The following is a 24,185-nucleotide window of genomic DNA, read 5'->3' as shown; positions in this document are numbered from 1 at the left end:
AAAAAATTGTGCCATGTTTACGTACTATCTACTCCAAAATTAATTTTTTTTTTAATTTTAAGTGGATTCTCCTTACAGAGAAGCCACTGGGAGGAGCCTTTGTTTCCTACCAGCAGATTCCTGATGTCAAAGGGATTCCACAGACAAAAGCCCATGAAAGGCAGCCTTTGTCTATAAACATAAAAACCTAGAAACAACCTAAATATTCAATAACATGGGGAGGGCTGTGGGCACTGTGATCTGGCTGCATGATGAAATACTCTTTAGCCACTAAAAATATGAAGGCCATGCTAACTATAGGGGAAAGTTGTGGTATAGACTGAGTAAAAAAAAATTTAAATACAAAATAAAAGTATTTGTATAATAATTACAGTATACAAGCAAAATGTATGACTGTGGACACAGAGAGAAAAGGAATTCGGTTGGGTTAGAAAAATAGAGATATTTGTTCCTTTTCATTTTTATTGTGGTAAAACATACATACCATAATATTTATCATCTTAACCATTTGTCAGTGTACAATTCAGTATCATCAATATTCACAATGTTGTGTAACTATCACCACTACCTGTACCCAAAACACTGTCATTATCCCCAGCATAAACTGTAGCCATTAAACAATAATGCCCACTCCCTCCTCTGAACAGCCCCTGGTAACCTCTATTCTAATTTCTGTAGAATATTAAGTTGCCTAATCTAGGTACTCATGTAAGTGGAATCATCCAGTATTTGTCCTTCTGTGTCTGGCTTCACTTAGCATAATGTCCTCAAGATCCATCCATGTTGTACCATAAATCAGAATTTCTTTCTTTTTTATGGCTGAATAGTATTTTGTTGTATGGCTGAACCACATTTTATCTATCCATTCATTTGTTGATGGGATCTTGGGTCCATCTTTGGCTACTGTGAACAATGCTACTACTATGAACACTGATGTACAAATAACTGTCCAGGGCCCTGTTTTCAATTCTTTTGGAGATATACATAGGACTGGAATTACTGGATCATATGGTATTCGTTTCCTTTTTTCGAAATTGCTTTTAATGCTGTTAAGCTGACTTTTTCCAATAACAATAAAGGTTATTTGATAATAGAAAGGTAACCCCCCTAAGAGTTTAGATCTTATAGCAAGCCTTCTTGACTTTCATTCAATGGGACCATTGAATGAAACGGGTCCTTTGAGACAATGCAATTCCAGGCGGGTGTTAAAACTACCCTGTAGAAATACTGATATTAAGAGGAAAGAATATTCATAATAAACTATAGTAAAAGAGATGCCCTCTCCTCACTAATACTAAACTTTACTGCTGTACCACATCAAAGTGTCAATCTACATGGTGGTTAAGCACTTGGTCTTAGACAGCAGACACAGGTCAGTTTGCCACCTTGTCACTCTGGGCCAGTTACTTAAGTTTGCAGAGCCCCCATTTCTTACTCTGTAAGACAGAAATGATAATAATACCTGCTCCATGAAGTTGTGTTAAAAATGTAAAATGCAGTATGAGAGCACTCAGCACTTCGCAGACCCCCAGCATATTATATTATTGTTACAGTAAGTTCTGGGCAATAGCAAGTAGCACAATATCATGCATCTCCCTCAGTGGTGATCCTCTTACCATTATCCACATCCTTAAAAGACAGAAGAAACATGTTGACGTTAAGACGTCATGTCAACAGTCTGAAATGCAGATTTGCAAAGGGAATACTGCATTTCATCTGAGGGATGCATTTTAGTAGATCCCTTATTTCAGAAGCAGATCCTCTGAGTGACTATCGGTGCTTAACCCAACCAGCACAGTTGAAGAAGCTTCTTCAAGGAGAATCTCAAAAGCGTAACTCATTTCATGTGTGTTTCAAGGAATCTGTCCCATTTCTTTTTTATATATATATATTTTTTATTATACTTTAAGTTCTAGGGTACATGTGCACAACGTGCAGGTTTGTTACATATGTATACATGTGCCATGTTGGTGTGCTGCACCCATTAACTCATCATTTACATTAGGTATATCTTTATTCTACCCTCTGTATAAAAGATTTCAACTGTCTTGAATCTTAGATCAAGGAAGACTGTATGTTTTTCAACCTTTCCAAAAAACAATTATTTCAAAATTTTAAAACAACAATAATGAACATTACTCTCTAGGATTTCCCAGAAGTTTCTCCTCTAGGCCTAGAAACAATTTAATAATTTAAACTGTTTCTATAAAAAAAAAATTTTTTTTTGAGACAGAGTCTCCCAGGCTGGTGCTAGTCTGCAACTGTTGGGCCAAGCAATCCTCCTGCCGCAGCCTCTCAAGTAGCTGGGACGATGGGTGCAGGCCACCGTAGCTGACTATAAAATGATTTTATCAATTTCAATTAGCCTTCTAGAACTAACAAAGTATCGCATCACAGTGTTGTTTAGGAAAGACTGTGAACAGTCCACCTGCCCAACACAGCACAGTAGTTAATTTCTAACACATCTTGACCAGAGGTTCTTAAACTTTTTGCTCTCAGGACTTCTTTACCATCTTAAAAGTTATTAAGGCTCTCAGAGAATTTGTATTTACATAGGTTATATTTATTAATATTTACTATATCAGGGATTTAAAATGAAGAAATTTTTAAAATGTAAGAATCCACAGCATATATTCCATTAGACCTGAGAGACAATGTCATCCCATATCGGGTCAAAGTTGGAAAACTCCAAAAGAGAATGAGAATGAAAAAGCCAAATAACATTTTAGTATTGTTATGATAATACTACCTTGGAGACCCCTTGAAAGAACCTAGGGATCCCTAGAGAGCCCTGGACCACAATTTGAAAACCACTGATCTAGCCCAGAGGTCAGCAAACATTCTCTGTAATGGCCAGAAAATAAATACCTCAGGCTTCACAAGCCACACGTTCTCTGCTGCCACTACTCAATTCTAGCACCAAAGTAGCCATAGACAGTACATAAGCAAATGAACATGGCTGTGATCCAATAAAACTTTATTTACAAAAACAGACAATGAGCCAAATTTGGCATAGGGGCCATTCTTATCTGCCAACTCTGTTTCCAATGATGGAATTCCAGGCAGGTGTTCAAATCATCCTGTAGAAATATTTTATTAAGAGGAAAGAATATTCATAATTAATTGGCAAGTTGGGGAAAAGGCAGATTACAAAACCACATGTACAGATGGCCTCAATGTTTGTGAAAGAAATAAATATATATTTGTGGGCTGGGTGCAGTGGCGCACACCTGTAATCCCAGCACTTTGGGAGGCTGAGGTGGGCAGATCATTTGAGATCAGGAGATCAAGACCAGCCTGGCCAATATGGCGAAACCCTGCCTCTACTAAAACTATAAAAATTAGCCAGGCATGGTGGTGCACACCTGTAATTCCAATTACTCAGGAGGCTGAGGCACAAGAATCGCTTCACTTGAACCCAGGAGGTGGAGGTTGCAGTGAGCCAAGATCATGCCACTGCACTCCAGCCTGGGTGACAGGGTAAGACTGTCTCAAAAAAAAAAAAAAAAAAAAAAATATATATATATATATGTGTGTGTGTGTGTGTATTAAATATTAAATATATATGTATTAAATATATGTATACTCACACATATATTTGTGTATCTATATGTATATGTTTAAAAATTGTAAAATGTCATACATCAAAAGTGATTATCTCTGCTTGATGGTTTCCATGTAAGTTTTTTCTACTTACTTGTCTGTATTTCATATAATAAATAAGCATTAGTGTTATGAAAATTTTTAAAGTTTTTTCTTAGATAATTAAAAGAAAAACAATATTTGGAAACATTATGTTTATTAATTATACTGATTTCCTTTAAGAAACATGATGGTTTAACAGAAAAGCCTATTTGCTTACCAGTTCTATTGCAAACTGTCCGAGATGCCCCTTCAGTCCCATTTGGTCCTTTTGGAACTATTTCAAAGCAATACTTGGTTCCAGGGAACAAGCCACCAATGATAATACTTTGGTTGGTGGTTATTTCTACCCGAGAATTGCCAGCTCCCTCCTGTGTGATATGCATCTGAAATGATTCTGCATCATGGCTGCTCCATGCTAAGCCGATCTCCGTCGTGCTGACCACTGTCACTCGGAAGTCAGAAACTGGAACAGGGGCTATGCAAAGAAAGTAAACAACTAGATTAAAAATATACTTCTCCAGGAGACAGGGATGCCCCACCTCAGAAAATACTGAGATGAAATGTACACTTAGGACACCTGATCCCTCTCTCTGTCTTCTTTGTATCATCATCTACAACATGAGCCCCTCAGAAACTGCTGTTTCTGGCCATGGAGAGAGCACTTGATCATGAGAGTGCAGAAGCTCTGTGCTTACATTGCACACAATCATTCACAGGAAATGAGAGGAGGCGTGAGCTCCTGTGGTCAAGGGCTCACGCTCTGGAGGAGAACCTTGGCCACACTGGCTGCTTTATCTCGAATGCATTACTAGCCTCCCAGAGCCTCTGTTCAGGGAGGGACAGCAGAGAGAGACCAGTCTTGACCCCCAAAATCCATTCCCCCATTTTCCCTTCATCATACCCACCCAGATTTTTAGCCCTGTGTGTGCATGCCTGTTGGAAACAAAGACCACATTTCCCAGCTCCCATGGAGCTAGATGTTGCAATGTGACTAAGTTTTGCTCAACGAAGCATGAGCAGAGGTACTGGGTGACTTCTAGGAAGTGTCCTTTAAGGGTGGGGCACAACCTTCTGCCCTTCCTCCTTCTTATACCTGTAGTGTGGATGCAATGACTGGAGCTCACGCTGCCTGGCTCTAGAACCAAAACCTCAGCGGTGGCTGCAGCTTCCTGATCCCAGGATCACAGCTCAGAACATACACCCCTGGATCCCGCAACTACAGCAGAGACTTCCTGATTCCTCCCTCTGCTGTCTGTGACCAAGGTGGTGACTCTCCAGGGGGTCAGTTCTGCAGACTTAGTCCAGGAGTCATTTCTTGGGGCCAGACCTAAAGCCTGCTCCTCAACTGTTATGAGCTGACTTGTGCTCCCTCACCCCCAAATGTGTATGTTTATGTCCTAACCCCCAAGACCTCAGAACGTGGCTGTCTTTGGAGACAGGGTCTTTAAAGAGGTAATTAAGTTAATGTGAGGTCATGAAGGTAGGCCCTAATCCAGCAAGACTGGTGTCCTTATAAAGGGAGATGAGGGCATAGGCACACGCAGACTAAGGACAACCATGTGAGGGAGAAGACAGTCATCTATAAGCCAAGAGGGAGGCCTCAGAAGAAATCAAACCTGCCGTTGCCTTAATCTTTGACCTTCAGCCTCCAGAACTATGAGAAAGTCTATTTCTGTTCAAGCCACACAGCCTTTGGTATTTGTTCTGGTAGCCCTAGCAAACTAATACACCAGCTCTTCCAGTGATTCTGCAAAACCTCAATTCCCAGGATAAATCCCTTTTGGTTAAAATAGCTCACAGTTTCTGTTTCATACAACTGAGCCTTGGATAACCTCTATCATCCCCATCCTGCCTAGCACTGGGCTTCTGTTACAGGAGAGAGAAATAAACCCCTGTCTTGTTTAAGCCACGGATACTTGGGTTTTGTTGTTGTTGTTTTTGGTGGTGTTATTCGTGGCTGAACCTAATCCTAACTAATAAATAGTAAAAGAGTAAAAGGTAAAGAAATGCAAGCATATTTCATTTTCCCAAAGATCCAGTCCAAAATACATCTATAAGAATGCTAAGGTGTGCTTCCTGCGAAGGAATGGACATTCTTGTGGGATAAGCCTGGGTCCAGAGCCACATACCCCTGAGTTCAAGTCCTGCTCTGCTACTCACTAGCTCTGTGGCTTTGGGCAAACTGTTCAGCCATCAGGGTGTCGTTTCCTCATCTGTAAAAGGGGACCCCAATACCTACCTCGGAGGCCACTGCAGTGTCTATAAATCTCATGGCACAGTGCAAAATGCAGTGCTGGTGTCACTACTATTGTTTAATAGTATATAATCAATATTATACCACTGTACTACTAGTGCACCATTACTGTTTTATTTTACATTATCGGACCTTCTTTGAAACCTAAAGCTTTTTATTTGCTGCATAAAATCTTATTTTTAAGGGACATTTAAACAAACAAAGATGAGATACAGCTGTGCCAGTGATTCGTTATAATGTCAGCACCCAAGACACAAGGGGATATGAATACCAGGTCATTTTTGTCTCCCTGTATCAATTCACTCTAGGTCTCCTCCACACTGGAAAGAGAGTTACAAGCGCAGGCTCCAGGTGAGAAATACCAGAGGCTTAATCTCACCTCTGCCACTTTCCAGCTGTGACACCTGTCTAGCATCTCTCTCAGCCTTGGCTTCCTATCTATAAAATAAGGCTACTTCCAACCACATCACAGGGCTGTTGTGAGCATACAATGTGCCAGTGCAAGGAAAGCATGTCACACGAAGCTTGGCGTGTGGTCAGCCGACAGTCACCATTACTACATCATGCATCCTGTGTCTGGGCCTGGCACGGAGCAGGACGGCAGGAAAGGGTGGCGAGAGCCAGGCATGAACTCACGGGTGTGCACTTGGAGGAAGCCCGGCGTGCCCTCGATGTCACCTAGGACAGGACACACTGTGATGTTGTAGAAGGTGCTGGAGCGGAGTCCGGGGATGACAGCGCGAGGCTCACTGACGTTGAGATTGGAAGAATCTGTCTCCCCCGCCACATGTATCTTGTAGGTATAGTTAGATGACGACTCGTTATCGCTGACTTTCCAGATCAGGGTCAGGCTTGTGGCACTGATGTTCACAGCGGTGACGTCAAAAACCTGAATAGTATCTGTGAGAACACAAGAGGAGTTCAAAATAACCAGAACGGCCAAGGCAGAGGGAGGGAGAGGTCATCAGGGCATGCTGTCAAGCCCAGCAAACTCTCCTAGGGAGTGTTCCTTCCTCCTCTGCACCATCAACCATGGCTAGGAAAGCATGACGGTCCCAGCCAAAGTCAGGCATCATTGGGCGGTGAAGAAACAACCTGGCCAATGGCACCTGCAGGGTTATTCTTTGTTCCTTTTTGTAAGTTGACTTTAGAGATTTGACCTAAATGATGACTTGGACTCTATGCATGTCTTACCCTAGGGCCAGGGGCACCCAGAAAAGTTGTCAAACACACATGATGCAAGAGTGAACACTGCGATCTATGTGATCGCCTGAGATCACAGAAGTCAGGATGAGGCAGGCCTGGGTTCCAGGGCTCACTCTGCTATGACACCCAGGTGGGCCACAGGAAAACCACTTGAGCTCAGCTTCCTCACCTATAAAACTGGAGAGCAATCCTAACCTCAAGAAAAGATAACCCGAGTGCCAGTTATTCACCACCTGCCCACTCCACCCTCCCGACGTATCCACTGCCCTTCCCTCACCTGCTCTGGGCCCAGGAGGCTGACCTTGTGCAAGGCATCATGGGGGGTCTTGCCACATGGGCTGTGACCGGGTTCCACCATGAGCCAATGGGCAGGCCCCTGAAGGGCCACAGGAGAAAGGAGTCAGTGCCTTCCTCCATCGCCTCCTGCTCTGGGCCTCCTGTCCTGACATAGCTGTGTCCACCACTGCTCCAGCTCTCACTGGGCTCCAGAAACACCCTGTCCTCCTCTAGCCCTTCAGCCCTAGAAGTGGCTTTCTGTCATGTCTTGGGTGCCTCAACAATGTCCTCTGATGGTTTCCTTAACCCTGCCCCACCTAACTAGTCACTTGAAAAGTGCAGGGTGCTCTGGGGTGGGTGGAAATGTGTGTTTGTTTATCTGTGTGTGTGTGTGTGTGTGTGTGTGTGTGTTGCAACAGACTGAATGTTTCTGTCCCCATAAAATTCCTATGTTGAAATCGTAACCCCTGATGTGATGCTTTTAGGAGGCGGGGCTTTTGGGAGGTAATTAGATCATGAATTACCTCCCTCCTGAATGGTATTAGTGCCCTTATCAAAAAGGCTGGAGAGAAACCACGCCCTCACCCCTTCAACCACGTGAAGACCCAGGGAGTCTGCAACCCGGAAGAGGAAGAGGGTGTTTCACCCGGAGCCCAGGCATGGTGCACCCCAGTCTCAGACTTCCAGCCTCCAGAACCCTGAGAAATAAATGTTCATTGTTTACGCCATCTAGTGCATGGCCATTTGTTACAGCAGCCCAAACTGACTAAGACTTATCTATACACACACACTCGCCCCTTATAGAGAGGGAAAGGCTACTATAATGATTATTTACCAAGCATGAAGACAGTTCAACCCAAAGCAGGATGTGTGTGAATTCACACCACCAAGAGCCTGAGATGTAATCACTACTACTTTGCTTTTGCTCAAACTGCTTTAAAAAGCAGGGACCCCAGGCCCACACAAATCCATGAGTCCTTTTAGCAAATAAGTCAAAGGGACCTTCCCCTGGCTGGACCCAGCCCTGGATGCATGGCTTGATGCAGGGCACACAGACCAGATTTCAGCCCCTTTCACTCTCTCACGCAAGCTTACCGTGTGCAGGACACCCCACCACTGCCAACCGCACCCACATAGGAGCCCCTTCCTCCTCCTCCAACTAACCCACCCTCTGGAATCCAAGCCCTCCTCACCCGAGAGCCTCCCACCTGCCACTCCTGCCAGGTCACTGCAGGCCCCATGAGGTCAGGCGGCCTGTCCTACGGCCGCATCCTCCCCACCCACTCCCACATTAGCAAAACAAGTACAAAGGGAAGGAAGGACACAAATGGACCCTCCTTCAACATGGATACCAGGAAAAACTGTCATTCCTTACAGAATGGCTTCTCACCAATGTCTTGCCAAAACTTCTAGCCCTGTACAAGTAACACAGCCTGGCCAGTAACTACCTCTAAGTATTCCCAAACGTGTTCACCTCCCGCTCTTTTCACCAAAGCCTCCAAATATTGGTGAACTTACAGAGTGAAAGTGCTGATAAATTATAGCGAGGAAGCAGCAATGTGCATGTCAACAAGCATTTCAACAGAAAGATCGGTATGAATTACAAGGCGGGTGAAAAAATGAAACTCACTTTCATAACTTTCTTAACTCAAAGCAAGGGAAAAACAAGCAATGATTATCTGTTTTTAAGAGGAAAGTATGATGCCAGTTTGTCTCATCAGCCACCATGCAAAGCTGTGAAAGATGGCGTGAGGCAGTGCCTGGTGCCCGCACACAGGGGCTGCTCCATGTATTTGATTTCACTTAATGAGAGATGTGCACTGCCCATGGAGTTAAGAAGAAACTGAGCAGATCTGCTCTGTCCAAAATCTCCTCCAGGAAGCTCCCTCTGACATCAAAACTAGCTGTTATGCAAGAAATCACTCAGAATCAGAATCACAGGAGACAGAACATTGTGCTAGGAAACTCTGGCTGCCACCATTTTACAAAGTTCAACCTACTTGTCCTGAACTCTATGGCCTGGGGCTGTCCTTCTGTGCCATTCGCTGCTTGGGAATAAACGGTGGCATTGTATCGGGTGCCAGGCCTTAACCCGACAAGGAGGACTTCCGTGTCTTGGGACTGCTGGCCGGAGGATGGGTCCACAGGTCCCAGGAGGGACTCATCATGCACAGGGGCGGTGGGGCTCCCTGCCCGGCTTCTCTCTGTATTGCTGGCATCTGTTTCAAGCACAGGAGACAAAAAGACATCAACCACAAGAGGGACACATCCCCCATTTTCCTTCGGAGCCCCAACCCCATCAGATGGCCATCAGACAGTGGCCACAGTTGGTGCTCCATCAATATCTGCTCCCTTCCTCCTCCAGAGAGAGAGGCAGCCCCATAAAAAGGCCTGATAGCTCCATCTCCATTTGTACTGTTACTCCAGTAGCACCACAGATATCTGGTGCTTCTCTTTCAAACTCTGCTTATTTCAGGTCATTCTCCCTTCTTTGGGATGTTATCTTCTCCTGTCCCAGCATGGATTTCCAGGGACAGCTCTGTGAAGCAGACTTTGCTAATCAGACCCCACTCAAGACACGTTTCCCTGGACCAGACCCTGGTTGGTGGGGCAGCTGGCTGGTGGGGCAGCTGCAGGGTGTGAAACGGGAGCAGCTGGGCTCCTTAAGTGTGCAGAGGGAGCTGCTCTGAGAATGAAGCTGATGAACAGAAAGAAGCAAGAAGGAGGGATGAGAATTGCCTCATCTCTTTCTCTAAGGCCTCCCGCTAGCAGGAAAATCCACATGAGCCAATAAATTGTTCCTTCTGTCTGAGCTATCCAAAGTCTGGTTTCTGTCACTCGCAAGCAAGGATCCTGACACCCACTCTGTAGCTCTGTTTTCTTAAGTACAAAATGCAGATTAAGTGCCTGTCCTCCTCATGGAGTTATCCTGGGGATCCTCTGCAAATGCTATGAAACCTGCAAATGACAATGCCAACATCAACCAGCAGACGTGATAAGTTCCTCTGAAGGCCCAACTTGGGTTGACACAGCTGTTAGATAGAAAGCTAAAGGGGCCTCTACTTTCCTGGGTGCCAGACTCTAAAAAGTTTCAATTCCTATTGCTGTTCTCAGCCCCAATGTGTTCCCCTGTAAAATCAGAACACGTTTCCTTCCTTCCTCATGCAAGTGGGGGATCAAACTAAAATGTGGAGGAAAAGCCCTTTATAAATTCTAAATCTCCATACACATGGAAGAGCAATTTATTTTTTAAAACATTTAGTTACTGAAAGTAAGAACCAGTAAGGGAGACGGAAGGTACCCTTTGTAACTCACCCAAGCCACCTTCTGTGCCCAAGGGGTCTCCCTTTGTCTTATTTGATTGTAGAAGATACGGGTTGATGTTGTATTGAACCCCTGGCTTCAGGCCCGAGATATTGACCTGAAGTCTTGAGTCTTGAGTCAACTCCTCATGGCTTCCAATGCTTTCAAGAAGAACCCGGCAGGAGGCAGTGCCATTGCCATTGCTCCAGGAGAGAGCAGCCTTCCTCACACCCGTGAGGGCAACACGGAGATCAGAAACTGGGATCGGCACTATTTTAAAAATACAACATGCATTAATGGAACAAGATATATGCAGTCACCTTCATTAAGAATGACTGGGGTTCAGTGCTGGGAGCGGGTTTTAAAAGAAAAAAAGAAAGAATGACTGAGGTCACTGATGTCCCAATGTGACTCACTAAAAATACTTCCTTTCTATCAGAGCCCAATGCATTTCCATCATTTCACAGCAGGGCTGGGGGAGAAAATAATAACACGGAAGAGAAGAAAAAACCTTAAAACTGAAATTGTTTAGGATCCACACTGTTCTCCAAGATTAACCCCAATAGTGACTGGACACTCTTCTAAACTGTCCCTTTTAAATGGTAGCATTTAATTGTATGTGTTTTAGATATCAGGAACAAAGCCTCAAATAAAGTGACTGTTTACTAATCTAAAGGTCTCAATTCAAGATAATGCAAACAATATCATTTTAAATTACCAAGACATTTCAAGTAAGCAGCACATTCAATATCCCAGCACCAAGGGGATTTTTCAGAAGACATTCCATCTCCACTATATCCTGGACCTTCCTCCCATCGCCTTATTTGGTTGATGGTGACATAAGTCAAACCACTTCACCCAAAATGACATGCACTCCCCTCACTTTTCCAATAAGAACACGAAGACCCAGAGAGGCAGGGCGGCTTGCTCAAGAACACACACTCCTGGTAGCAGTGGGGACAGGAGAACCCAGGGCTGCAGCTTTGTGTACAGAAAAGCACAGGTAGTGCTGCAGATAGAGCAAAACCCCTCCTGAGGGCTGCAGGGGCCTGAAGGTAAAGACATTGGCCTAGATGATCCTAAGGCACCGTCCAGCTCCGAAACGGTAAGATGATTCCTCACAGCACATGTCACTCATGCAAAGATTTCTAAATCAGGTCAGTCATGTGTCTTTTTGTTTTATTAAGTAATGCAGAACCAATAAATTCCCAGCTCGGTGACTGTGGATAGCTGTTATGAACATCACTGCACCACAGTGGTCTAGAGTTAGACTCCGGGTTCCAGCCCCACCACTTGATGATACTCAGTAACTCTGAGACACTGGAAGAAACTTAACTTCTCCACATTACAATGTCTTCTGCTGCAGCCCCCAGGGTTACTGTGAGGACAAAATAACATTAAGGACAGAGAGGCACATGGGCCGTGCTCAATACGCAGCAGCTGATGGACCTGCTCCCATGCAGCCCTGTGCTCAGGGCTTTAAGGTAGATAAGGACACTCAGCCCCTCTACCGGTGCTTCCTGCACCTCCGCATCCCCTTTCCCACAGCCACCCCCTCGGGGTCACCTTGTCCTCATGACCATTTCCAAGTTCTATGCTCTTTTCTCTCATTCTCTTCTCTTCTGTCATCTCTCTGTGCTCTTCTTTCCCTCTCTTTCACAATGTAACAGAGCAAACCTTTATGGCAGGTTTTCCCCCCTAAAATAGTGCTCTGAGGAGCTCCAGGAGTTTTGTCAGGGTGCCCGTGACTCCCATTTCTTTGGCTCTTTTCTCTCCAGTTCTTTTTATTTTTACTTTTTGGGCTCCTGGGCAAGGTTTTGTTTAAAGAAATAGTTTCCTGACTTAAAATGTCGGAAGCCACTGGTTTCATATTTGCTGCTCCACGCTGGACCTCGTTCACCTCCAGCCGTGGGCTCCAAGAGCTCAGGCGCCCATGGCCGACTCCAGCCCCTGAGATCACACTCCCCAGCCCCCTAGATCAGAAAACTAACAGAGGACCACTTTTTTCAATTTTTGGTTCTCCTCACCTTAAAAAAGTTTCTCCACCTGTTTTTTAAAATGTTTGGTTCTTTTCAGCTTAAAAAAAAGAGCTAAGTTTGCAGCTATAATAGATGGCTTCGGTATTGACATCTAAGATAAATCAAAATCTAAACTGTCAAATCTGAATTAAAATTTAAATATCATCAAACTCTTATTTCATTTGAAACACACACTCCCCTATAAAATACACCAAACTTCCCTGCCCAACAGAAACTCCTGGGAATATAAACACAGCATCAATTTCCTGGGAGCTTAAAAGGCTGGTAATTACCATGAAGACACGCATTTTTAAGGAAGTCTCTACTCCTGAGTCTTAACAGAAAGGTAGGTGTTAACCAACAATAACAAAAGATTTTAAAAACCAAACAGAAGTAGTTAGAACTTCCCAAAACACATAGGGCCTTAATACTGAATGATGTGGCCACCAGAAATCCCAGGCTTGAAAGAACATAGCACCTTTTCTCCTCTTCTAGTTTATGAAAACCATTCTCTTTCCAACAGGCAACTTGAACGGACAAGGCCCTAGAATACACCATAATAAGAAATGGTTTGTCATCATCCCTGGGAGCCAGTCATCTTACCTGTGATGACTTTTATGACTCTGGGATCTCCCCAAGTCTCATTGCCTATTCCTGGAGTGATGGAGAATACATATGAAGTCGCTGGACGTAAGCCTGTGATGTTACACCATGGTTGATGCACAACAGTAACTGTCTTCTCATTTTCCATCTTATTCTTTACTACATACTTGTACTCAGAAGCAGCTGTGTCATTACTTTTCCAAGTTAAGATCACATTGGTCGGACTGATGGAAACAGCTTTAATGTCAAACACAGGACTGGGCCCTATATTGTTAAAAAAAAAAAAAAAAAAATTATTGCACTTCAAAAAGAAATGTAAGAGTGAGGTCTGCTCTATATGTCTAGTTTCCAGAAGTGACTTTCCAATCACAGAGTTTTATCTCTCTTTGCCTCCTAGACTTCCCTGCACCAGAATTTATTTAAATCCATATGCATACATGTATGTGTGTATGTTAGTAAAACAGAAGCCTTTGGAACAGAAGCAAAACTGACAGAAGTTGACCATGTTGGCTGTGACTTAAAAATGGGGTTAAGTCTGTATAGAAGCTGATACAAAAAGAGACCAAACTTTAGGAGGTCGAGGTGGGTGGATCACCTGAGGTCAGGAGTTCGAGACCAGCCTGGCCAACATGGTGAAACCCCACCTCTACTAAAAAAAAAAAAAAAAAAAAAATTAGCTGGGTGTGGTGGCAGTCACCTGTAATTCTAGCTACTCGGGAGGCTGAGGCAGTAGAATCACTTGAACCCGGGAGGTGGAGGTTGCAGTGAGCCGAGATCACGCCACTGCACTCCAGCCTGGGTGACAAGACCGAGACTCCATCTCAAAATAAAAAAGAGAGATCAAAGATGCAAAATGAGTCCATCTCCCCATTCTCAGAAAACGCTGCATGACGCAGAAGCACATGATAACTTTTTTGCCAAACCCTGACATCTAGAAGGAAGCTCAGTGGTTTTCTGACATAAAGATAGCAGGGGCAGAGCAGCGTAAAGAGAAAAGGACTGGTCTTGGAACCCAGATCTGGGATTAAAGACCTGCTCCATCCATTAGCTGTGTGACCTAGAATTAGTCCCTTCAAATCTCTCAGTCTCAAGTTTCTCTGTTGATAGCTCTAGCACACCACACTAAACACGAAGAATTATTATTGAACCACCATGATATGATAAACAAGGGACAAGATTCGGACATTAGAAATCTGGCTTCAGGGTCCAATTCTGCTAGTTGCTCACCATGCAATTTTACTCAAAGTCATCTCACCTCTCTGAACCTTAGTTTCATTATCTTAGACGTACAAGATCGTAAACCAGTGGAAGCCATCAGGGTTACTAACTGTAAAACTACCAAATGGATGCATCCTAATTGAGCTGAAGACTGAGGAGTAACAACCAGAAACTGAAGAGTAAAACCCAGGTGATACGGCAGTCATTCTCAAGGAGCTTGGGACTAATCCCAAAAGAGTAAAGATGGCGTAGGTGTTACCATCTTGCTATGTGCATGGACAGTGTGCCTCATCTGGCTCATGGGATATACAAACATTCATCCAATCAATAAAAAAACTGCAGGAAGCCAGGCACACTGGCTCATGCCTGTAATCCCAGCACTTTGGGAGGCTGAGGCAGGCAGATCAGATCACTTGAGGTCAGGAGTTCGACACCAGCCTGGCCAACATGGTGAAACCCCGTCTCTACTAAAAATACAAAAATTAATTGGGCATGGTGGCAGCCACCTGTGATCCCAGCTACTCGGGAAGCTGAGGCAGGAGAATCACTTGAACCCAGGAGGCAGAGTTTGCAGTGAGCCAAGATCACACCACTGCACTCCAGCCTGGGCAACAGAGCAAGACTCTGTCTCAAAAGAAAAAATAAATAAATAAGGCAGGAGAAGAAACAAGAGAAAGGAAAATGGAACAAGCAGGGAAGTATCTTGTGCCCCACAATTCAATAAACGCCATGCCAGAAGGCCCCTCCAAGCTTGAATTTCCTCTTTATAAAGTGACAAGTTCACAGAGTTAGAGTGGCATATTTGGAAGATGACCACTGTGCTTCCATTTACAATCAATAACAATGATGGTGACGAGGATGATGAAACAACATCAGTTACAGTGGTGTAGGTAGCAAGAACAGCAGCACTCCTTTTGAGAGGCCGCCCATGTCCCAGATGCTGTACAAGTATTTTCTCATTTATGCCTCACAACAACTTCATGAGAAAGGTATGGCACCATTATTTCTTTTTTTTTTTTTTTTTTTTTGAGACGAAGTCTTGCTCATCACCCAGACTGGAGTGTAGTGGCATGATCTCGGCTCACTGCAACCTCTGCCTCCCGGGTTCAGGCGATTCTCCTGCCTCAGCCTCCCAAGTAGCTGGGATTAAAGGCACACACCATCATACCCAGCTAATGTCACCATTTTAAAGAAGGAGAAATGTGTTAAGAACTAAATTTTGTTGATTCATACAGGGATTCTGGGAAGGTTTTGGAAAAGCAAGTTCTTAAGTTCAGAAAAGAAAGCACAGTTAACAATATTTTTTGGTCAAATGTTTTTTCTGCATCTACTGAAATGATTGTATGGTTTCTGTCCTTCATTCTGTTAATATGGTGTAGCACATTTATTGTTTTGCACAGGTTGAACCCTTTTTGTATTTCTAGGAAGAATCCCACTTGATCATGGTGAATGATCTCTTTAATATGCTGTTAAATTAGGTTTGCTAGTATTTGGTTAAAGATTTTTGCATCTTGGCCTATAGTGTTTTGGGTTGTATCCTTGTCTGGTTTTCATATCAAGGTAATACTGGTCTTGTTAAATGAGTTTGGAAGTATTCTCTCCTCCTCAATTTTTGGAAGCAATTGAGAAGAACTGTCATTAGATCTTCTTTAAAGGTTTGGCAGAGGACTGGGTGGCTCACACCTGTAATCTCAGCACTTTGGGAGGCCAAGGTGGTGGGGGTCACTTGAGGCTGGGAGTTCAAGAGCAGCCTGGGCAACACAGTGAGACCCCATCTCTACAAAAAAATTTTAAAAGTTAGCTGGATGTAGTGGTGCACACCAATAGCCACAGCTACTTGAGAGGCTAAGGCAGAAGGATCATTTCAGCCCAGGAGTTCAACTTACAGTGATCTATGATCACACCAGTGTACTCCAGCCAGGGTGACAGAGGGAGTCACTGTCTCTTAGAATAACAACAGTAATAAATAGAAATGGGAGATGGTCTATTACTGATTCAATCTCCTAACTCATTATTGGATTATTCAGATTTTCTATTTCTTCATAATTCAATCATAGTAAATGGTATATGGCAAGGAATTTATCCATTTCTTCTAGGTTATCCAATTTGTTGGCATATAATTGTTCATAATTGTTCCTTTGTATTTCTGTGGTATCAGTTTATAATGTCTCTCATTTCTGATTTTCTTATTTGAGTAGTGTCTCTTTTTTCTTAGTCTAGCTAAAGCTTTGTCAATGTTCTTTGTTTTCAAAAAAACAATTTAGTTTGTTGATCTTTTCTATTGTTTTTCTAGTGCCTATTTCATTTATTTCAGCTTTGACCTTTATTATTTTGTTCCTTTTACTAATTTGAAGATTAGTTTGTTCTTATTTTTCTAGTTCCTTAACGTGCTACATCAGGTTGTTTACTTGAGGGTTTTGTTTTCTGTTTTTTTCAGACAGGCTCTCAAAACCCAGGCTGGAGGTATGAGCTTGCTTTTTTTTTTTTTTTTTTTTTTTGAGACAGAATCTTGCTCTGTTGCCCAGGCTGGAGTGCAGTGGTGCGATCTCGGCTCACTGCAATCTCTGCCCTCTGGGTTCAAGCAATTCTCCTGCCTTAGCCTTCCTAGTAGCTGGGATTACAGGTGTGTGTCACTACACCCAGCTAATTTTTGTATTTTTAGTAGAGACGGGGTTTCACCATGTTGGCCAGGCTGGTCTCGAACTCCTGACCTCAAGTGATCCGCCCATCTCGGCCTCCCAAAGTTCTGGGATTACAGGCACGAGCCACTGTGCCCAGGGAGCTTTCTTTTTTGATGTAGGAGTTTATTGCTGTCAACTTTCTTGGAAGGGCTGCTTTTGGTGTATCCCATAGGCTTTAGTATATTGTGTTTCCATTTTCATTTGCTTCAAGAAATTTTTAAATGTCCCTTTTAATTTCTTCACTGACCCATTGATTGTTCAGGGACATCTGTGACAAAACAATTAACAATAGTTACTGTGGGAGATGGCAAGATCAGCATGACCCCTGCTGGGGACCTGACCATGTCCCAGATCCTATACCAGGGGCTGTACAAGCATTTTCTAATTTATGTCTCACAGCAATTTCATGAAGGAGGTTATGGCACCATTTTAAAAAAGAAAAAGAAATATGTTAACAAAATTGCTTAAGAAGTGAAGATATTTTTTAGTTTCCCTTTTAATTTCATCATCAACCCATTAGTTATTCAGGAGCATGTTGTTTAATTTCCATATATCTGTGAATTTTCTGAAGTTCCTCCTGTTACTTATTTCTAGTTTGATGCCATCATCAGAAAAGATACTTGATATGATTTCACACTTCTTAAATCTGTTAAGACTTGTTTTGTGGTCTAACATATGATCTACCTGGAGAATGTTCCAGGTGCAGTTGAAAAGTGTGTATTCTACAGCTGTTGGATGGAATGTTCTGTATATGTCTGATACATCCATTTGGTTTAAACTGTAGTTTAAGTCTGATGCTTCCTTATTGATTTCCTGTCTGGATCATCATCCATTGCTGGAAGTAAGGTGGTGGAAGTCCTCTACTATGAATGCATTGCAGTCAATCTGTCCATTCAGATCCATTAATATTTGCTTTATATATTTAGGCATTCCAATGCTGGGTGCATATATATTTATAATTGTTAAGACCTCTTGATGAATTGATCCCTTTATCATTATAAAATGATGTTTGTTGTCTCCATTAAAAGTTTTGAACTTAAAGTCTATTTTATCTGACATAAGTATAGCTACTCCTGGCACTCTTTAGATTTCCATTAGCATGGAGTATCTTTTTCCATCCCTTCACTTTCAGTCTAGGCATGTCCTTGCAGGTGAGGTGAGTCTCTTGTAGACAGCATATTATTGAGATCGGTTTTTTTTTTAACCCATTCACACACTCTATGTCTTTTGATTGGAGAATTTAAACCCTTTACTTTCAAGGTTATTATTGATAGGTAAGAACTTACTACTGCCATTTGGTTGTTTTATAGACTCTTTGTTCCTTCCGTCCTCTCTTACTATCTTCCTTTGAGGTTAAGTGATATTCTCTAGTAGTATGTTTTGATTCCTTGCTTTTTATTTTTTGTGTATCTACTAAAGGTTCTTCTTTGTGGTTACCATGAGGCTTATAAAAAGAATCTTATAGTTATAACAGGTTATTTTATGCTGATGACAACTTTGATCACACACACAAATTGACCTCTACACTTCTGGTCCATTCCCCGCGCATATTATGAATTGTTTATGTCACCATTTACATCTTTTTATATTGCATATCCCCCCTGCAAGTTATTGCAGTTATTATTTTTTAAGTATTATCTTTTAACTTTCATATTAAAGATATGTATGACCATTACAGTATTCATGTATTCTGAATTTGACTGTGTATTTATTTTACTAGTCTTATCCTTTCATATGTTTTCAATTAATCACTAGTGTCCTTTTCTTTCAGCTTAAAAACTCTCTTTAGCATTTCTTATAAGACATGCCTAGTGGTGATGAACTCCCTCAGCTTTTGTTTCTCTGGTAAAGTCTTTTATCTTGCCTTCATTTTTGATGGCCAGTTCTGCTGGGTATAGTAATCTTGGTTGGCAGGTTGTTTTCCCTCAGTATGGTGAATATATCATCCCACTCTCTCCTGGCCTGTAAGTTTCTGCTGAGAAGTCTGCTGCTAGCTGAAGTGGAGCTCCCTTACATGTTATTTGCTTCTTTTCTCTTTTTGCTTTCCAAATCCCCATTGTCTGTGATGTTTGACAGTGTGATTATGTTCTGGAGTAGTCTTGTTTGAATTGACTCTGATTGGAGTCATTTGTCCTTCCTGTACCTGGATATTTATATCTTTCTCCAGGTTTGGAGAGTTTTCTGCTACTATTTCTTTAAATAAGCTTTCTACCTCTTTATCTTTCTCTTCCCCTAGATGAACTCCAATTCAAATACTACGTCTTTTGATGCTGTTCCATAAATCCTATAGGCATTCTTCATTCCTTCTTATCCACGTTTTTATTTTTCCTCCTCTGTATATTTTCAAATAATCTGTCTTCAAGTTCAAGGATTATTTCTTCTACTTGATCAGTTCTGCTCTTGGTGCTCTCTATTACATTTTTCATTTTGTTCAAAGTATTTTTTAGCTTCAGAATTTCTGTTCGCTTCTCTGTTAAATATCTCAATCTAGTCACTTATTGTTTTCCTCATTTCTTTGAATTCTTTATCTGTATTTTCTTAAAGTTTGCTAGGCTTCCTTAAAACATGTATTTTGAATTCTCTGTCAGACAGTTCATACATCTCCCATCTCTTAATGGTCAACCCCTTGCACTTTATTTTGTTTCTCTGGTAATATCACGTTTCCCTGATTATTCTTGATCCTTGTGACTCTGTGTTGATGTCTGTATATTTGAAGAAGTAGGTTCTTATTCCAATCATTGTAGATTGGCTTCCTCTGGAAATTTCCTTCAACAGTAAGCCTGTCCAGAGATTTCTGGGAAGACCATCTGGTATGGTCCCAACCTCTAAGCCCAAATTTTTGTAACAATAATTAACATAAGCTTGCTAGGAATTTTTCTTTTTTTTTTTTTTTTTTTTTTTTTGAGACAGAGTCTCACTCTGTCGGGAGTGCAGTGGCACCATCTCCACTCACTGCAACCTCTGCCTCCTGGATTCAAGCAATTCTCCTGCCTCAGCCTCCCGAGTAGCTGGGATTACAGGCATGCATGACCACACCCGGCTAATTTTTGTATTTTTAACAGAGACGGGGTTTTGCCATGTTGGCCAGGCTGGCCTTGAACTCCTGACCTCAGGTGATCACCCACCTTAGCCTCCCAAAGTGCTGTGATTACAGGCATGAGCCACTGTGCCCAGCCCCTTAGGAATTTCTAAAAGTTTCTCATATTACCCTAGAAATAACTCAATGACTTATTTTAACTGTGTATGTGATTTTATCAATACTTCTAGAACTAACAAAACTATTGTATCACAATGTTTTTTATGAAAAATTATAAATACATAATCTACCTTCCCAACAACAGGGGAGTAGTTAAATAATTTACAATGCTTTTAGACAAGTAATTCTTAAACACTGTGGTCTCAGGGCCCTTTTAACTTCTTAAAAATTATTAAGGCTCCCGGAGAATTTTTGTTTATATGGGTTATATTGATTAATATTTACCATACTGTATTAGAAATAAAAAAGATAAAGTTTTTTAAACAATATGAAAGCATACATTCCATTAGCTGTAAGAGTGACAGTGTCATCCCAAATCATATAGAATCTGGAAGACTCCACTGTACACTCATGATAAAATGAGAGTAAAGAAGCCAAATAACATGTTAGTAGTAGTATGAAAACAATACCCAGAAATACCTTGAAAGAATCTAGGAGACCCCTAGAGATCTCTGAACCACAGTTTTAGAATCAATGATCTAACCCAGGTATCAGCAATGTTTTTCTGTAAGGGCCACAGAATAAATATTTCAGGCTTTACAAGCCACAAATTCTCCATTGCCACTACTCAATTCTAGCATGAAAGCAGCCATAGGCAGGCTCAATAAAACTTTACTTACAAAAACAGAAAGTGATCTATATTTGGCCCAAGGACCATTATTATCTGCCAACCCTGATTTAGACAATAGAATGCCAGGCAGGTATTAAAACTGTCCTGTAGAAATGTATATACTAACAGGGAAGAATATTTGTAATATATTGGTGAGAAGCTACATGTAAAGGATGACCTTGATATTTGTAAAACAAAATAAAACATATATATGTATATACATATGCACACAGGCATGCATATATCTTAAAATTATAAAACTCGTATATCAAGTGATCAGTGGTTATCTCCAGTTAATGATTTACTTGTTATTCTTTTCTTGTCTATGTTTTATATAATGAATATGCATTACTATCATTATAAAAATTTTTTAAAAGATTTTCTTAGGTAATTAAAAGAAGAACAGTATTTGGAAAACATGACATTTATAAATTCTACCAATTTCCTTTAAGAAACATGACTGGCAGAGAAGCCTATGCTTACCAGTGCTACTGGGAGTTTTTTGAGATGCCCCATCAGTCCCATTAGATCCTTGTTCAGGTGTTCTTAAACTATCGTTGGCTCCAGAGCTTTCACCATCCTCACTGGTGTTTGTTTCCACCTGAGTTGTTCCAGTTCCATTCTGTTTATGAAAGGATTCTGCTGTACTGCTGATCTGTGTTATGCCATTTTCCCCTGTGGCAACAGTTGCTACTGAAGGGTCAGGAATTGGACTAGGGGCTATGCAAAGAAAGTAAACAATTAGATTAAAAATATATTTCTCCAGGAGACAGGGACGCCCCACCTCACAAAATATTTACACTGAAATGAAATGCACACTTGGAAAAACTGATCCCTCTCTTTCTCTTCTTTGTATCATCACCTACAACATGAGCCCCTCAGAAACTGCCGTTTCTGGCCACATGGAGAGTACCTGGCCACGAGAGTGCAGAAGCTCCATGCTTACACTGCACACAGTCATTCACAGGAAAGGAGAGGAGGCGTGAGCTCCTATGGCCAAGAGCTCAGGCACTGAAGGAGAACCTTGGCCACACGGGCTGCTTTATCTTGAATTCATTACTAGTCTCCTAGAGTCTCTGTTCAGGGAGGTGCAGCAAAGACCACTCTTGACCCCCAAACTCCATTCCCCCATTTTCCCTTCATCATACTCCTGGAGATTTTTGGCCCTGTATATGCATGGCTGTTGGGAACAAAGACCACATTTCCCAGCCTCCCATGCAGCTAGATGTTGCATGTGACTAACTTCTGTCAAACAGAGTGTGACCAGACGTTCTGTCTGACTTCTAGCAAGTGTCCTTAAAGGGTGGAGCACAACCTTCTGCCCTTCCTCCTTCTTACAGCTGTAGTGTGGATGCGATGACTGGATCTCATGCTGCCTGGCTCTAGAACCAACACTGTGGCAGTGGCTGCAGCTTCCTGATCCCAGGATCACAGCTCAGAACATTCACCGCTGGATCCAGCAACTACAGCAGGGACTTCCTGATTCCTCCCTCTCTGCTTGCTGTCTGTGACCAAGGTGGTGACTCTCTAGGGGGTCAGTTCTGCAGCCTTAGTCTGGGAGTCATTTCTCAGGGCCAGGCCTAAAGCCTCCTCCCCAGCTGTTATGAGCTGACTTGTGCTCCGCCACCCCCAAATTCATATGTTGAAGTCCTAACCCCCAAGACCTTGATCTTATTACAGCAGCCCTGGCAAACTAATACAGCGGCCCTTCCAATGACTCTGTAAACTTTCACTTCCCAGGGTAAATCCTTTCAGTTAAAATAGCTCATGATTTCTGTTTCCCGCAATTCTACTATCTACGATAGATGTTTGCATAGAAGTGTTCTTCTGCAGCAGTGATTCAAGCCTGTACAAGGTACCCACCAGTTTATTTATTAAACTAATTAACAGGAAGAAAAACCAACGGCAGTACTCTTCCCATTGTTTGCACAGGCTCTAATTACCATTATTAATTGAGATTTGCTTTATTAGAAGATTTCAGCAAGATCTGCCCATGTATGCTTCCATGAGTACAATCTAATTATTTTATCTCACAAACTGAGATTTTACCAATCAGGAAAAAAAAAGTTCCCAAATTTTGGGGAGAAACAAAAACCATAGTTTTTTTTTTTTTTCCTAAAAGCTACATTTTTTGTAAAACTACCAACTACTATTATTTTTAATTTTTTTTTTTTTTTTTTGAGATGGAGTTTCACTCTTGTTGCCCAGGCTGGAGTGCAATGGAGTGATCTCGGCTCACTGCAGCCTCCACCTCCCAGGCTCAAGCGATTCTCCTGCCTCAGCCTCCCAAGTAGCTGGGATTACAGGTGCACGCCACCACACCTGGCTAATTTTTTGGTATTTTTAGTACAGATGGTGTTTCACCATGTTGGCCAAGCTGGTCTCGAACTCCTGAATTCAGGTGATCCACCTGCCTCAGCCTCCCAAAGTGCTGGGATTACAGGCATGAGCCACCAGGCCCGGCCTTCAATTCTTATAGAAATGTTTTATGACCAAAAAATTAGTAAGGACATAATCCCGGGATGGATGGTGCTTTCAACTGAATATATTTAAGCTTCCTTAAAAAACTTCTAGTCATATCCTTATTTTTCTCATTTTATTACCAGGGAATGAAGCAGCACTGTCAGCAGTTGGGACTCAGCCCTGTGCATGAAAGCAAAACATGCGGGAGTCCAGGTCTCATTTTCCAAAGGTTATGACGACCTTCCACCTCATTCTTTAAATGTAGCAATGTAGCAACAAAAGGGCAATGTAGCAACACAAGAAAATACTTAAAGGATAACAGCACATAAACAATATACAAATAATGTATTACAATTTCAACTAAGTTAAATCGCCCACAGATGAGGCTAGAAAAAAATTACAGAAAATATAAATTTTCATCATGATTGCACAATTAATTAAAATTTTTTCTTTCATTTGTTGTTTCCACCCTCACTCCTACTTCTAAAGAAAAATTGGGGCCGGGCGTGGTGGCTCGCGCCTGTAATCCCAGCGCTTTGGGAGGCCAAGGCGGGCGGATCACCTGAGGTCAGGAGTTCAAGACCAACATGGGGAAGCCCCGTCTCTACTAAAAATACAAAAAATTAGCCGGACATGGTGGCACGTGCCTGTA

At 42.1% G+C, this 24,185-nt stretch overlaps 1 protein-coding gene across 3 annotated transcripts in view; it reads right to left on the bottom strand.

The window, feature by feature from the left end:
* Positions 1–24,185, bottom strand: part of PTPRJ (protein tyrosine phosphatase receptor type J) — a 191,066-nt gene that overhangs the window by 36,211 nt on the left and 130,670 nt on the right. For 2 of the 3 annotated variants that reach the window (XM_054662274.2, XM_024347129.3), the window contains exons 3-8: positions 21,554–21,790; positions 13,306–13,569; positions 10,697–10,954; positions 9,382–9,600; positions 6,536–6,799; positions 3,863–4,120 (exon numbers count right to left, since the gene is read on the bottom strand). In XM_054662274.2, the coding sequence (XP_054518249.2) occupies positions 3,863–4,120; positions 6,536–6,799; positions 9,382–9,600; positions 10,697–10,954; positions 13,306–13,569; positions 21,554–21,790 (1,500 nt within the window). Of the gene's footprint in view, positions 1–2,958; positions 3,081–3,862; positions 4,121–6,535; positions 6,800–9,381; positions 9,601–10,696; positions 10,955–13,305; positions 13,570–21,553; positions 21,791–24,185 lie in introns of those variants that run through there. The other variant, XM_508422.9, reaches the window with a different exon arrangement.

The sequence above is a fragment of the Pan troglodytes genome, chromosome 9 (genome assembly GCF_028858775.2).
Source record: "Pan troglodytes isolate AG18354 chromosome 9, NHGRI_mPanTro3-v2.0_pri, whole genome shotgun sequence".
Taxonomy (NCBI): Eukaryota; Metazoa; Chordata; class Mammalia; order Primates; family Hominidae; genus Pan; species Pan troglodytes.
The sequence above is the reverse complement of the archived record's forward strand: the minus strand, read 5'-3'. Positions and strand labels throughout refer to the sequence as shown.